This window comes from Hyperoodon ampullatus, assembly GCF_949752795.1.
Source record: "Hyperoodon ampullatus genome assembly, chromosome: 10".
Taxonomy (NCBI): Eukaryota; Metazoa; Chordata; class Mammalia; order Artiodactyla; family Ziphiidae; genus Hyperoodon; species Hyperoodon ampullatus.
Genome location: NC_136923.1, coordinates 13,569,956 through 13,585,246, shown reverse-complemented (window position 1 = coordinate 13,585,246; position 15,291 = coordinate 13,569,956). Strand labels below are relative to the sequence as shown.

Genomic DNA, 15,291 nt, shown 5'->3' with positions numbered 1-15,291 from the left:
TGTCAGTAGTGCCAAGGTTGAGAAACCTTGTCTTGGAGCATAAGTCATTTGGCCAGGTCATACACTTAGCAAGTATCGGGGTCAAGGCTAGGACCCAGGTCATCTGATGACAAATCCTGTGCTTGTTTCCTTATTCATATCCTTTGGCATTATACAGTATGCAGTGTGATACAGGCTTTTTAGGTTTGGGGAATTTTAAATGGTATAAATTTGGTGCTTTGAAAGGGTCAGCTCACCCCTCAGAGTGTTAAATACACTGTAGGCCTATGTTACTTCGTGGAAGAAGACTCCATGTCGAAAACACAAATGTTACCTTCCTTATTGAGTTCTCGTATGCCAACATTTCACAGTTTCCAGCAAATTATTTTGTAAATGGGAATATGATTAATTCCTTTAAAGCTATTTTTGTGATTATTGAGGTAATTAGGATTTAATCACCACTCTATTTTTGTAAGTACATTCTGCTCTTTGGCTCATGGGGTATCATATGTTCTTTATTGAGCAAGTGTTATGTGTATATCTATGGTGTAAATGAACAAAGGGCCTCCCTGTCTGTATCCTGTACATTGATTTGGGATGACCCAGTTAATTCGTATATGCCTTCAGGTTGTCACATGTGATAGGTGGAGTTCATGAAGCAGGCTGATTTAATAACTATATTAAGAGAATGATGTCCCATTTTCCCATATATGCCAATGATTAAATAAGAGGACAGTTTTGAAGATAAAAGAGAACTACTACCTAATAACTACCAGAACTCTCACTGACCCTCTTACGTAAGTTTTTACTGTCATCCTAGAAGATTGGTGCTATGGCTCTGTTCTATAGATGAGGAAGCTAAAGCTGAAAAAGTTAAGCAAGTTGCCTCCGTCCAGTCACACAGCTAGAGCTGATAGAACTGGAATTTGAACACCCATCCTTCTGATGCCAGCATCCTTTGTAGAGTTCTCACACCTTCATACTGTCTCATCAGCCTGAATCATAGAACCTGGAATGGGTCATCAGGAAGGCTGTCACTTCTCTATCCCTAAGAGCCTTTGAGAAAAGTATATGCAGCATTTGCGATCCAGTGCATCTAAATCTTCCCTTGATTTTAAAATGTTTAGACACCAGAAATACAGCTACACGTGGAACAACTCCTACAGAACACCTACTGAACGCTGGCAGAAGACCCCAGACCTCCCAAAAGGCAAGAAACTCCCCACATACCTGGGTAGGGCAAAGCGGAGAGATTCCCGCACAGAGGATCGGTGCCGAGCGGCACTCACCAGCCCGAGAGGCTTGTCTGCTCGCCCGCCGGGGCGGGCGGCGCTGGAAGCTGAGGCTCGGGCTTCGGTCAGAGCGCAGGGAGAGGACTGGGGCTGGCGGCGAGAACTCAGCCTGAAGGGGGCTAATGTGCCACAGCTAGCCGGGAGGGAGTCCGGGAAAACTCTGGAGCTGCCGAAGAGGCAAGAGACTTGTTCTTCCCTCTTGGTTTCCTGCTGCGCGAGGAGAGGGGATTAAGAGCGCTGCTTAAAGGGGCTCCACAGACGGGCGCGAGTCGCGACTGAAAGCGCGGAGCCCAGTGACGGGCGTGGGACGCTGGGGCTGCTGCTGCCGCCGCCAAGGGGCCCGTGTGCGAGCGCAGGTCACTGTCCACACCGCCCTTCCGGGAGCCTGAGCAGCCCGCCACTGCCGGGGTCCCGGGATCCAGGGGCGGCTTCCCTGGGAGAACGCACGGTGCGCCTCGGGCTGGTGCAACGTCACGCCGACCTCTGCCGCTGCAGGCTCGCCCCGCACTCCGTGCCCCTCCCTCCCGCCCGGCCTGAGTGAGCCAGAGTTCCCGAAGAGGCTGCTCCTTTAACCCTTTCCTGTCTGAGCGAAGAACAGACGCCCTCCGGCGACCTACACGCAGAGGCGGGGCCAAATCCAAAGCTGAGACCCGGGAGCTGTGAGAACAAAGAAGAGAAAGGGAAACCTCTCCCAGCAGCCTCAGAAGCAGCGGATTAAAGCTCCACAATCAACTTGATGTACCCTGCATCTGTGGAATACATGAATAGACAACAAATCATCCCAAATTGAGGAGCCAGGAGTCAGTACAGTGCCTCTGAGGTGGGAGAGCCAACTTCAGGACACTGGTCCACAAGAGACCTCCCAGCTCCACATAATATCAAACGGCGAAAATCTTCCAGAGATCTCCATCTCAACACCAGCACCCAGCTTCACTCAACGACCAGCAAGCTACAGTGCTGGACACCCTATGCCAAACAACTAGCAAGACAGGAACACAACGCCACCCATTAGCAGAGAGGTGGCCTAAAATCATAAAAAGTCTGCAGACACCCCAAAACACACCACCAGACGTGGACCTGCCCACCAGAAAGACAAGATCCAGCCTCATCCACCAGAACACAGGCACTAGTCCCCTCGACCAGGAAACCTACACAACCCACTAAACCAACCTTAGCCACTGGGGACAGACACCAAAAACAACAGGAACTACGAACCTGCAGCCGGCAAAAAGGAGACCCCAAACACAGTAACATAAGCAAAATGAGAAGACAGAAAAACACACAGCAGGAGAAGGAGCAAGATAAAAACCCACCAGACCTAACAAATGAAGAGGTAATAGGCAGTCTATCTGAAAAAGAATTCAGAATAATGATAGTAAAGATGATCCAAAATCTTGGAAATAGAATAGACAAAATGCAAGAAACAGTTAACAAGGACCTAGTAGAACTAAAGATGAATCAAGCATCGATTAAAAACACAATAAATGAAATGAAAAATACTCTAGATGGGATCAATAGCAGAATAACTGAGGCAGAAGAACGGATAAGTGAGGTGGAAGATAAAATAGTGGAAATAACTAATGCAGAGCAAAATAAAGAGAAAAGAATGAAAAGAACAGAGGACAATATCAGAGACCTCTGGGACAACATTAAACGCACCAACATTCGAATTATAGGGGTTCCAGAAGAAGAAGAGAAAAAGAAAGGGACTGAGAAAATATTTGAAGAGATTATAGTTGAAAACTTCCCTAATATGGGAAAGGAAATAGTTAATCAAGTCCAAGAAGCACAGAGAGTCCCATACAGAATAAATCCAAGGAGAAATACGCCAAGACACATATTAATCAAACTGTCAAAAATTAAACACAAAGAAATCATATTAAAAGCAGCAAGGCAAAAACAACAAATAACACACAAGGGAATCCCCATCAGGATAACAGCTGATCTCTCAGCAGAAACTCTACAAGCCAGAAGGGAGTGGCAGGACATAATTAAAGTGATGAAGGAGAGAAACCTGCAACCAAGATTACTCTACCCAGCAAGGATCTCATTCAGATTTGATGGAGAAATTAAAACGTTTACAGACAAGCAAAAGCTGAGAGAGTTCAGCACCACCAAACCAGCTTTACAACAAATGCTAAAGGAACTTCTCTAGGCAAGAAACACAACAGAAGGAAAAGACCTACAATAACGAACCCAAAACAATTAAGAAAATGGGAATAGGAACATACATATCGATAATTACCTTAAATGTAAATGGACTAAACGCTCCCACCAAAAGACACAGATTGGCTGAATGGATACAAAAACAAGACCCATATATATGCTGTCTACAAGAGACCCACTTCAGACCTAGAGACACATACAGACTGAAAGTAAGGGGATGGAAAAAGATATTCCATGCAAATGGAAACCAAAAGAAAGCTGGAGTAGCAATTCTCATATCAGACAAAATAGACTTTAAAATAAAGACTACTAGAAGAGACAAAGAAGGACACTACATAATGATCAAGGGATCGATCCAAGAAGAAGATATAACAATTGTAAATATTTATGCACCCAACATAGGAGCACCTCAATACATAAGGCAAACACTAACAGCCATAAAAGGAGAAATCGACAGTAACACAATCATAGTAGGGGACTTTAACACCCCACTTTCACCAATGGACAGATCATCCAAAATGAAAATAAATAAGGAAACACAAGCTTTAAATGATACATTAAACAAGATGGACTTAATTGATATTTATAGGACATTCCATCCAAAAACAACAGAATACACATTTTTCTCAAGTGCTCATGGAACATTCTCCAGGATAGATCATATCTTGGGTCACAAATCAAGCCTTGGTAAATTTAAGAAAATTGAAATTGTATCAAGTATCTTTTCCGACCACAATGCTATGAGACTAGATATCAATTACAGGAAAAGAGCTATAAAAAATACAAACACATGGAGGCTAAACAATACATTACTTAATAACGAAGTGATCACTGAAGAAATCAAAGAGGAAATAAAAAAATACCTAGAAACAAATGACAATGGAGACACGACGACCCAAAACCTATGGGATGCAGCAAAAGCAGTTCTAAGAGGGAAGTTTATAGCAATACAATCCCACCTTAAGAAACAGGAAATATCTCGACTAAACAACCTAACCTTGCACCTAAAGCAATTAGAGAAAGAAGAACAAAAACATCCCAAAGTTAGCAGAAGGAAAGAAATCATAAAAATCAGATCAGAAATAAATGAAAAAGAAATGAAGGAAACAATAGCAAAGATCAATAAAACTAAAAGCTGGTTCTTTGAGAAGATAAACAAAATTGATAAACCATTAGCCAGACTCATCAAGAAAAAAAGGGAGAAGACTCAAATCAATAGAATTAGAAATGAAAAAGGAGAAGTAACAACTGACACTGCAGAAATACAAAAGATCGTGAGAGATTACTATAAGCAACTCTATGCCAATAAAATGGACAACCTGGAAGAAATGGACAAATTCTTAGAAATGCACAACCTGCCAAGACTGAATCAGGAAGAAATAGAACATATGAACAGACCAATCACAAGCACTGAAATTGAAACTGTGATAAAAAATCTTCCAACAAACAAAAGCCCAGGACCAGATGGCTTCACAGGCGAATTCTATCAAGCATTTAGAGAAGAGCTAACGCCTATCCTTCTCAAACTCTTCCAAAATATAGCAGAGGGAGGAACACTCCCAAACTCATTCTACGAGGCCACCATCACCTTGATACCAAAACCAGACAAGGATGTCACAAAGAAAGAAAACTACAGGCCAATATCACTGATGAACATAGATGCAAAAATCCTCAACAAAATACTAGCAAACAGAATCCAACAGCACATTAAAAGGATCATACACCATGATCAAGTGGGGTTTATCCCAGGAATGCAAGGATTCTTCAATATACGCAAATCAATCAACGTGATACACCATATTAACAAATTGAAGGAGAAAAACCATATGATCATCTCAATAGATGCAGAGAAAGCTTTCGACAAAATTCAACACCCATTCATGATAAAAACCCTGCAGAAAGTAGGCATAGAGGGAACTTTCCTCAACATAATAAAGGCCATATATGACAAACCCACAGCCAGCATCGTCCTCAATGGTGAAAAACTGAAACCATTTCCACTAAGATCAGGAACAAGACAAGGTTGCCCACTCTCACCACTCTTATTCAACATAGTTTTGGAAGTTTTAGCCACAGCAATCAGAGAAGAAAAGCAAATAAAAGGAATCCAAATTGGAAAAGAAGAAGTAAAGCTGTCACTGTTTGCAGATGACATGATACTATACATAGAGAATCCTAAAGATGCTACCAGAAAACTACTAGAGCTAATCAATGAATTTGGTAAAGTTGCAGGATACAAAATTAATGCACAGAAATCTCTGGCATTCCTATATACTAATGATGAAAAATCTGAAAGTGAAATCAAGGAAACACTCCCATTTACCATTGCAACAAAAAGAATAAAATATCTAGGAATAAACCTACCTAAGGAGACAAAAGACCTGTATGCAGAAAATTATAAGACACTTATGAAAGAAATTAAAGATGATACAAATAGATGGAGAGATGTACCATGTTCTTGGATTGGAAGAATCAACATTGTGAAAATGACTCTACTACCCAAAGCAATCTACAGATTCAATGCAATCCCTATCAAAATACCACTGGCATTTTTCACAGAACTAGAACAAAAAATTTCACAATTTGTATGGAAACACAAAAGACCCCGAATAGCCAAAGCAATCTTGAGAACGAAAAATGGAGCTGGAGGAATCAGGCTCCCTGACTTCAGACTATACTACAAAGCTGCAGTAATCAAGACAGTATGGTACTGGCACAGAAACAGAAAGATAGATCAATGGAACAGGATAGAAAGCCCAGAGATAAACCCACGGACATATGGTCACCTTATCTTTGATAAAGGAGGCAGGAATGTACAGTGGAGAAAGGACAGTCTCTTCAATAAGTGGTGTTGGGAAAACTGGACAGGGACATGTAAAAGTATGAGATTCGATCACTCCCTAACACCATACACAAAAATAAGCTCAAAATGGATTAAAGACCTAAATGTAAGGCCAGACACTATCAAACTCTTAGAGGACAACATAGGCAGAACACTCTATGACATAAATCACAGCAAGATCCTTTTTGACCCACCTCCTAGAGAAATGGAAATAAAGACAAAAATAAACACATGGGACCTAATGAAACTTAAAAGCTTTTGCACAGCAAAGGAAACCATAAACAAGACCAAAAGACAACCCTCAGAATGGGAGAAAATATTTGCAAATGAAGCAACTGACAAAGGATTAATCTCCAAAATTTATAAGCAGCTCATGCAGCTCAATAACAAAAAAACAAACAACCCAATCCAAAAATGGGCAGAAGACCTAAATAGACATTTCTCCACAGAAGATATACAGACTGCCAACAAACACATGAAAGGATGCTCAACATCTTTACTAATTAGAGAAATGCAAATCAAAACTACAATGAGATATCATCTCACACCAGTCAGAATGGCCATCATCAAAAAATCTAGAAACAATAAATGCTGGAGAGGGTGTGGAAAAAAGGGAACACTCTTGCACTGCTGGTGGGAATGTGAATTGGTACAGCCACTATGGAGAACGGTATGGAGGTTCCTTAAAAAACTACAAATAGAACTACCATATGACCCTGCAATCCCACTACTGGGCATATACCCTGAGAAAACCATAATTCAAAAAGAGACATGTACCAAAATGTTCATAGCAGCCCTATTTACAATAGCCCGGAGATGGAAACAACCTAAGTGTCCATCATCGGATGAATGGGTAAAGAAGATGTGGCACATACATACAATGGAATATTACTCAGCCATAAAAAGAAATGAAATTGAACTATTTGTAATGAGGTGGATGGACCTAGAGTCTGTCATACAGAGTGAAGTAAGTCAGAAAGAGAAAGACAAATACTGTATGCTGACACATATATATGGAATTTAAGAAAAAAAAAGGTCATGAAGAACATAGGGGTAAGACAGGAATAAAGACACAGACCTACTAGAGAATGGACTTGAGGATATGGGGAGGGGGAAGGGTAAGCTGTGACAAAGTGAAAGAGCGGCATGGACATATATACACCACCAAACGTAAGGTAGATAGCTAGTGGGAAGCAGCCGCATAGCACAGGGAGATCAGCTCGGTGCTTTGTGACCGCCTGGAGGGGTGGGATAGGGAGGGTGGGAGGGAGACGCAAAAGGGAGGGGATATGGGAACATATGTATACATATAACTGATTAAATTTGTGATAAAGCAAAAAATAAAAATAAAAATAAAAATTAAAAAAAAAAAAAAAATAAAATAAAATAAAATAAAATAAAATGTTTAGCCAAAATTCTATTAAGTAAAGCTGTGCCCATCCTAGTCCTTTTGTAAAGGACTCTGTTAAGGTTGGAACTAGCGCCAAGTGGTTCAGTGACTCTGAATTCCTATAACATAATATTGATTTTTCTTTATGATATTTATTTACTTATTCACTCCATCACTTAACAGATGCTTACAGGGCATCTACTACATGTCGGTCCTGTGTACTAGATCCAGGAGATTGAGTCCTCAAACAAGCACAGTCCCTGCCCTCAGAGAAGCTGATATTCTATGTGATGGGACAGTTAACTAGTAAACAAAACTTCTGGATTGTGTTGAATGGGAGGAAATAAAGTGGCTGCAGGAAAAGAGAATAACAGGAAAAGGGAAATTCACTTTAGAAATGTGAGTCAGGAAAAGTCTATAAGGAACAGCTATCTCCAAGTTGAGGTCCTGAGAGGGTGTGAAGGTGACAGCTATGCCCTGATATCAAGGCAGACAGAACAGCAGACAGAAAGGTCCTGAGGTGGGAAAGGGGTTCAGATACTTTAGGAACTTGCAGAAGCCAGTGTGACTAGAGTTCACCAAAGGGTAGAAAGATTAGGATGAAATAAAGTAGGCGAGACAAGGGCAAAGGCCAGATCCCTCAGACTTTGTAGGTTCTAGGAAAGAATCTCTTCTGAGTGCAACTCAGAGCCAAAGAAGGATCTTTAAGCCTGGGGGGTGTGACGTAATCTGATCTATATTTTAAAAGATCCCCTGGCCACTGACTGAAGAATGCATTTGAGGGACAAGAGTAGAAATAGATCATTTAAGAGGCTGTCATGAAGGGTTGGGTGAAAAAGAGGGAGCAGAAGAGATAGACAGAAGTGGGTAGATTTGAAAGATACAGTGAAGATTCAACAAGCATTTACCTTGAATGGGCCACCTGTGTACATTTCTTGTTTCTCCAGCTAACCTCTAAGCCATGCTGTATGTCTTATTCATCTTTGCATCTCTCCCTTCAGCTGTAGTCAAGTTTAAAACAGGGTTCTCTCGAATCCTTCCTGTTCCAGTTTTGTGTCTGTCAGTGAAAGTGTTTCCTTCCCACCTGGTAGTAGATATTTGTCCCTAACTGTGGGCCCTGAGATGTGCCATCTACATTTGCTATTTTGCCAAAGTCATACCATGTTGTGGAATATTTTAATTTTTTAAGTTCAGTTTTTACATCTTTTTAAAAGTGTATTGCCTGACATATTTCAGAAAGAAATATGCTTAATAATAACTCAGTTAATTTAAGCCTTCTCATCTAGAAGAAAACACTTTCAATGAAAATGCATAAAGTGGCCAATCAAAGGATTTTTTTTTTCTTATTCTTCAGCAGTTTTAAGACTAACGGTGATCTACAGTAAGCCTTCTCTTTGCATAATGTGGTTAGAGCTGCCAAGGAGAGAGAATAGTTACAACCTGTCTCCTATTTCTAATAGTTATTCCAACAGACTGTTGAGACCATATTAGCAAGAAAAGTATTAAAAGTACTAAGTCATGCATCCTAATTATGTATATGTAGATGAATATCCTAAAGATGAAGCTGTCAAGTGATGTAGCCATGATTTAATAGTTTGAAAATGACAGAATGACAGAAATAATTTCCAGTTGGTCATATGGGATAAACTTACCATTTTGGGTTTATTTGCTTTGATTTCAGAATTACCATTTCTGAAGACGGAAGTCTCAGAATCGTCAATGTGACTAAATCAGATGCTGGAAGTTATACCTGCATAGCCACTAACCATTTTGGAACTGCTAGCAGTACTGGAAACCTGGTAGTAAAAGGTAATTACTAACCCAGAGAACATATAGATTAATATGTGTGTCCTCATTTCAAATAATGAAATCTATTGAAGTGACATCCTTCATATTAATAGGTACAGATATCACTGTGTTGTTAAATTAATTCATCATGGAAAACATGATATGATTAATAATTCTTAGAGAACTGTTGGTAATGCATATGATTGAAAAGCTATCTTATTTCAGAATTATCCAATACAATTTTGAGAATTACAGCCATTGTAGCTATTATAGTATTATAACTAATGTTATCTTCAATCCTTTAATTAAATTTCTTTCAAGTCTCTATAGATTTGGAATTCATGTCTAGGAACACTGTGCTAACAAATTAAAAACCCACGACTCAAATACTAATTTTAGCTAACATTGTTTAAGCAATGACATTGGCAGTTTTTTAAAAGAGCTGCCTTGGTTATCAGGGGTATGGATGTGGATTATTATATTAATAAAGGGCTTTGACCACCCCTGTGTTTTGCTTCAGTCACCCAGCCAACCCTGTCAGTTTTAAAGAAATAAAATTTTCCACATCCCTTAGCCTGGGTGCTTTTTAGTAGAGACAGAAAGTCCTTTATGCTCTTGGCATGGCACAGGATGTAAGTGTATTCCAACACCAGGTTGATGGGATGGGCTGAAAGTACCAAGTAAGAATTGTGAAAGATGAGATTTTAATTTACATTTAATTTGCATTTCTATCACTTTATATCTCGCCCCCGAGTCAGGGATCTTGGCAATGATCTGACTGAGGAAGATAAAGCTTAGGTTAGTGAGTTTCTCCGGGTCACCAGTAGCAGAAGAGGGATGTGAACCCAGGAATCCTGATTCTGCATTCTCCCTGGTTCTTTCTACTGTGCCAGGAAATCTTACTCATTTTTCCTGTTTCTCTATAATAGATACAGATGTGTTACAGCATATTGATTATTTCCCTCTTGCCCATTTGTAGCTCCCTCTGTGAAGTAAGATAGCCTAAGGCAAATAAAAATATCCCCAAAAGAATATTTGCCTCTATTTTAATTTAAAGGAGAAAACTAAAAATTACCTAATTACATATTTCGGAGTCATTAGAAGTTGGAAAAGTACTGCCACTTATGGAAGCCTTCTTATCATAGACATACTTGTCTATGCAGATAGAAAACTGTAAGTTCAAGAGTCAGACGTAAATCTGTATTTGGATGGACTCCAGCTATTTCAACCTATTATTCACTCAGAGCAATAGTGTGGGTATGTGACTATGTGTTCGTTCTGTTTCACAGGGCAGAGGAAAAAGAAGTTAGTAATACTTGTAAAACAAAATTTCAGCTAGACGTCTTTGCTAATGTATAGCTTTCTCAGCTACAAAAGGAAACTTAGTGATGAACTAGGACCAGGAGGAACCGCAAGGTTTCAGAGCTGATCAGTGACAGAGCTGACACCTAACTATAGATGATTTGCTAGTTATGGAGATAAAAGAGAAGAGTAGGCAGAAGTCTTCAGTAGTGATGAAGAGGCTGGGCTTAGAGTCAGAGAGATCTGGCTTTGAATCTCATTTCTCCCACTTACTGGCTCCGTGACCTTGGATGAGATAATTAACCTGTGTTGGGATAATAGCAGTGCTGACCTCATCGGGTTGTTTTGATGACTGAGATTATCCATGTGAAGCGCTTAACATGGTGCTTGGCACTTAGGAAATACTAGTAGTTGCTTTGCTGTTGTTGTTTGTATTTTAACAAAATGGCTATACATACCATCTAAATCTTATTGAAATGGAAATTCATGAAGTTTCCACCCATTAGGAGTATCAGTAAAGAGAAGGGAGCCTGCCACAAAGACATGACTGAGACTGTGAAAGACTATGAACACCTGAGCAGAGACGCCATATATATGCTGCTATGTATTGTTGAAACTGGGGTATTTTCACATGTAGGAATAAGTTATGTCCTGTGTTTGGTTAGTATCCTTCTTATAAACCTGACTTCCTCAGCTCTCAAAATAGTTGGCAGAAAGGAAAGTCCTCTCTTTCCCATCAGAGTCCATCTCCCAGGAGTACCACCAGCCCCAGGATAAAAACATTCTTAACCATGCATAGAGTTCCCTGCTGCTCCTCTTGTAGTGAATTATGGTACAAAGCTTAGAGAGACACCAATGATGAAATGCACAATGATCGCCTCCTTACTTGGGTGGATATAAATGTTGCTGACATAGTAACTTCTTTCTATGTTAAGAAACTTAACACTTCATTTTTTGCCTTCTAGTAAAATGTAAACAGTGATTCCGCATGTATGATATAACAGATTATTTTAGGCAATCCAGAGTTAAACTGGTTTTTTTGAATTTAAGTAATTATTTCTTTCAGTGTATAGTAGGAAAATGCTAGTTCTTTTTTCTCTTTGTTCCTGTGATCTGGTTCACATCTGCACAAATTTCTTTTTTTTTAATTTTATTTATTTTTTTATAAAGCAGGTTCTTATTAGTTATCCATTTTATACATATTAGCATATATATGTCAATCCCAGTCTCCCAATTCATCCCACCACCACCCCCACCGCCACTTCCCCCGCTTGGTGTCCATACGTTTGTTCTCTACATCTGTGTCTCAATTTCTGCCCTGAAAACTTGTTTATCTGTACAATTTTTCTGGGTTCCACATATAGGCGTTAATATACGATACTTGTTTGTCTCTTTCTGACTTACTTCACTCTATATGACAGTCTCCAGATCCATCCACGTCTCTACAAATGACCCAATTTCATTCCTTTTTATGGCTGAGTAATATTCCATTGTATATATGTATCACATCTTCTTTATCCATTCCTCTGTCGATGGGCATTTAGGTTGCTTCCATGAGCTGACTATTGTAAACAGTGCTGCAACGAACATTGGGGTGCAAGTGTCTTTTTGAATTACGGTTTTCTCTGGGTATGTGCCTAGTAGTGGGATTGCTGGGTCATATGGTAATTCTATTTTTAGTTTTTTAAGGAACCTCCATACTGTTCTCCATAGTGGCTGTATCAATTTATATTCCCAGCAACAGTGCAAGAGGGTTCCCTTTTCTCCACACCCTCTCCAGCATTTGTTGTTTGTAGATTTTCTGATGATGCCCATTCTAACTGGTGTGAGGTGATACCTCATTGTAGTTTTGATTTGCATTTCTCTGCTAATTAGTGATGTTGAGCATCTTTTCATGTGCTTCTTGGCCATCTGTATGTCTGCTTTGGAGAAATGTCTGTTTAGGTCTTCTGCCCATTTTTTGATTGGGTTGTTTGTTTTTTTTAATATTGAGCTGCATGAGCTGTTTATATATTTTGGAGATTAATCCTTTGTCCATTGATTCGTTTGCAAATATTTTCTCCCATCCGGAGGGTTGTCTTTTCGTCTTGTTTATGGTTTCCTTTGCTGTGCAAAAACTTTTAAGTTTCATTAGGTCCCGTTTGTTTATTTTTGTTTTTATTTCCATTACTCTAGGAGGTGGATCAAAAAAGATCTTGCTGTGATTTATGTCAAAGAGTGTTCTTCCTATGTTTTCCTCTAAGATTTTTATACTGTCTGGTCTTACATCTAGGTCTCTAATCCATTTTGAGTTTATTTTTGTGTATGGTGTTAGGCAGTGTTCTAATTTCATTCTTACATGTAGCTGTCCAATTTTCCCAGCACCACTTATTGAAGAGACTGTCTTTTCTCCATTTTATATCCTTGCCTCCTTTGTCATAGATTAGATGACCATAGGTGCATGGGTTTATCTCTGGGCTTTCTATCCTCTTCCATTGATCTATATTTCTGTTTTTGTGTCAGCACCATATTGTCTTGATTACTGTAGCTTTGTAGTATAGTCTGAAGTCAGGGAGCCTGATTCCTCCAGCTCCGTTTTTTTCCCTCAAGACTGCTTTGGCTATTCGGGGTCTTTCGTGTCTCCATACAAATTTTAAGATTTTTTGTTCTGGTTCCGTAAAAAATGCCACTGGTAATTTGATAGGGATTTCATTGAATCTGTAGATTGCTTTGGGTAGTATAGTCATTTTCACAATATTGATTCTTCCAATCCAAGAACATGGTATATCTCTCTATCTGTTTGTATCACTAATTTCTTTCATCAGTGTCTTATAGTTTTCTGCATACAGGTCTTTTGTCTCCCTAGGTAGGTTTATTCCTAGATATTTTATTCTTTTTGTTGCAATGGTAAATGGGAGTGTTTCCCTAATTTCTCTTTCATATTTTTCATCTTCAGTGAAAAATGCAAGAGATTTGCATTTTGTTAGATTGTTTGTTTGAAGCCATCTGGTCCTGGGCTTTTGTTTGTTGGAAGGAATGCAAGAGATTTCTGTGCGTTAATTTTGTATCCTGCAACTTTACCACATTCATTGATTAGGTCTAGTAGTTTTCTGGTGGCATCTTTAGGATTCTCTATGTATAGTGTCATGTCATCTGCAAACAGTGACAGTTTCACTTCTTCCTTTCCAATATGTATTCCTTTTATTTCTTTTTCTTCTCTGATTGCCATAGCTAGGACTTCCAAAACTATGTTGGATAATAGTGGTGAGAATGGACATCCTTGTCTTGTTCCTGATCTTAGAGGAAATGCTTTCAGTTTTTCGCCATTAAAAATGATGTTTGGGGCTTCCCTGGTGGCGCAGTGGTTGAGAGTCCACCTGCCGATGCAGGGGACACGGGTTCGTGGCCCGGTCTGGGAAGATCCCACATGCTGCGGAGCAGCTGGGCCCGTGAGCCATGGCTGCTGAGCCTGCGCGTCTGGAGCCTGTGGTCTGCAACTGGAGAGGCCACAACAGTGAGAGACCCGCGTTACAGCAAAAAAAAAAAAAAAAGAATGATGTTTGCTGTGGGTTTGTCGTATATGGCCTTTATTATGTTGAGGTAGGTTCCCTCTATGCCCACTTTCTGGAGAGTTTTTTATTATAAATGGGTGTTGAATTTTGTCAAAAGCTTTCTCTGCATGTCTTGAGATGATCAGATGGTTTTTCTTCTTCAATTTGTTAATATGGAGTATCACATTGATTGATTTACATGTATTGAAGAATCCTTGCATCCCTGGGATAAATCCCACTTGATCATGGTGTATGATCCTTTTAATGTGTTGTTGGATTCTGTTTGCTAGTATTTTTTTTTTTTTTTTTTGCGGTATGTGGGCCTCTCACTATTGTGGCCTCTCCCGTTGCGGAACACAGGCTCTGGACACGCAGGCTCAGCGGCTATGGCTCACGGGCCCAGCCGCTCCGCGGCATGTGGGATCTTCCCAGACCGAGGCACGAACCCGTGTCCCCTGCATCGGCAGGCGGACTCTCAACCACTGCGCCACCTGGGAAGCCCCTGTTTGCTAGTATTTTGTTGACGATTTTTGCATCTATATTCATGAGTGATATTGGTCTGTAATTTTCTTTTTTTGTAGTATCTTTGTCTGGTTTTGGTATCAGGGTGATGGTGCCCTCATAAAATGAGTTTGGGAGTGTTCCTTCTTCTGCAATTTTTTTTCAAGAGTTTGAGAAGGATGGGTGTTAGCTCTTCTCTAAATGTTTGGTAGAGTTCACCTGTGAAGCCATGTGGTCCTGGGCTTTTGTTTGTTGGAAGATTTTTAATCACAGTTGCAATTTCATTACTTGTGATTGGTCTGTTCATATTTTCTATTTCTTCCTGGTTCAGTCTTGGAAGGTTATACCTTTCTAAGAATTTGTCCATTTCTTCCAGGTCGTCCATTTTATTGGCATAGAGTTGCTTTTAGTGTTCTCTTAGGATGCTTTGTATTTCTGCAGTGTCTGTTGTAACTTCTCCTTTTTCATTTCTAATTTTAATGAGTCCTCTCCCTCTTTTTC

At 39.9% G+C, this 15,291-nt stretch overlaps 1 protein-coding gene across 4 annotated transcripts in view; it reads left to right on the top strand.

Moving 5' to 3' along the window:
* Positions 1 to 15,291, top strand: part of CNTN4 (contactin 4) — a gene marked incomplete at both ends in the record, with an annotated part of 500,776 nt that overhangs the window by 412,489 nt on the left and 72,996 nt on the right. For all 4 annotated transcript variants that reach the window (XM_079712380.1, XM_079712378.1, XM_079712379.1 and 1 more), the window contains one exon: positions 9,351 to 9,478. In XM_079712380.1, coding sequence (XP_079568506.1) covers positions 9,351 to 9,478 — 128 coding nt within the window. The remainder of the gene's footprint in view (positions 1 to 9,350; positions 9,479 to 15,291) is intronic.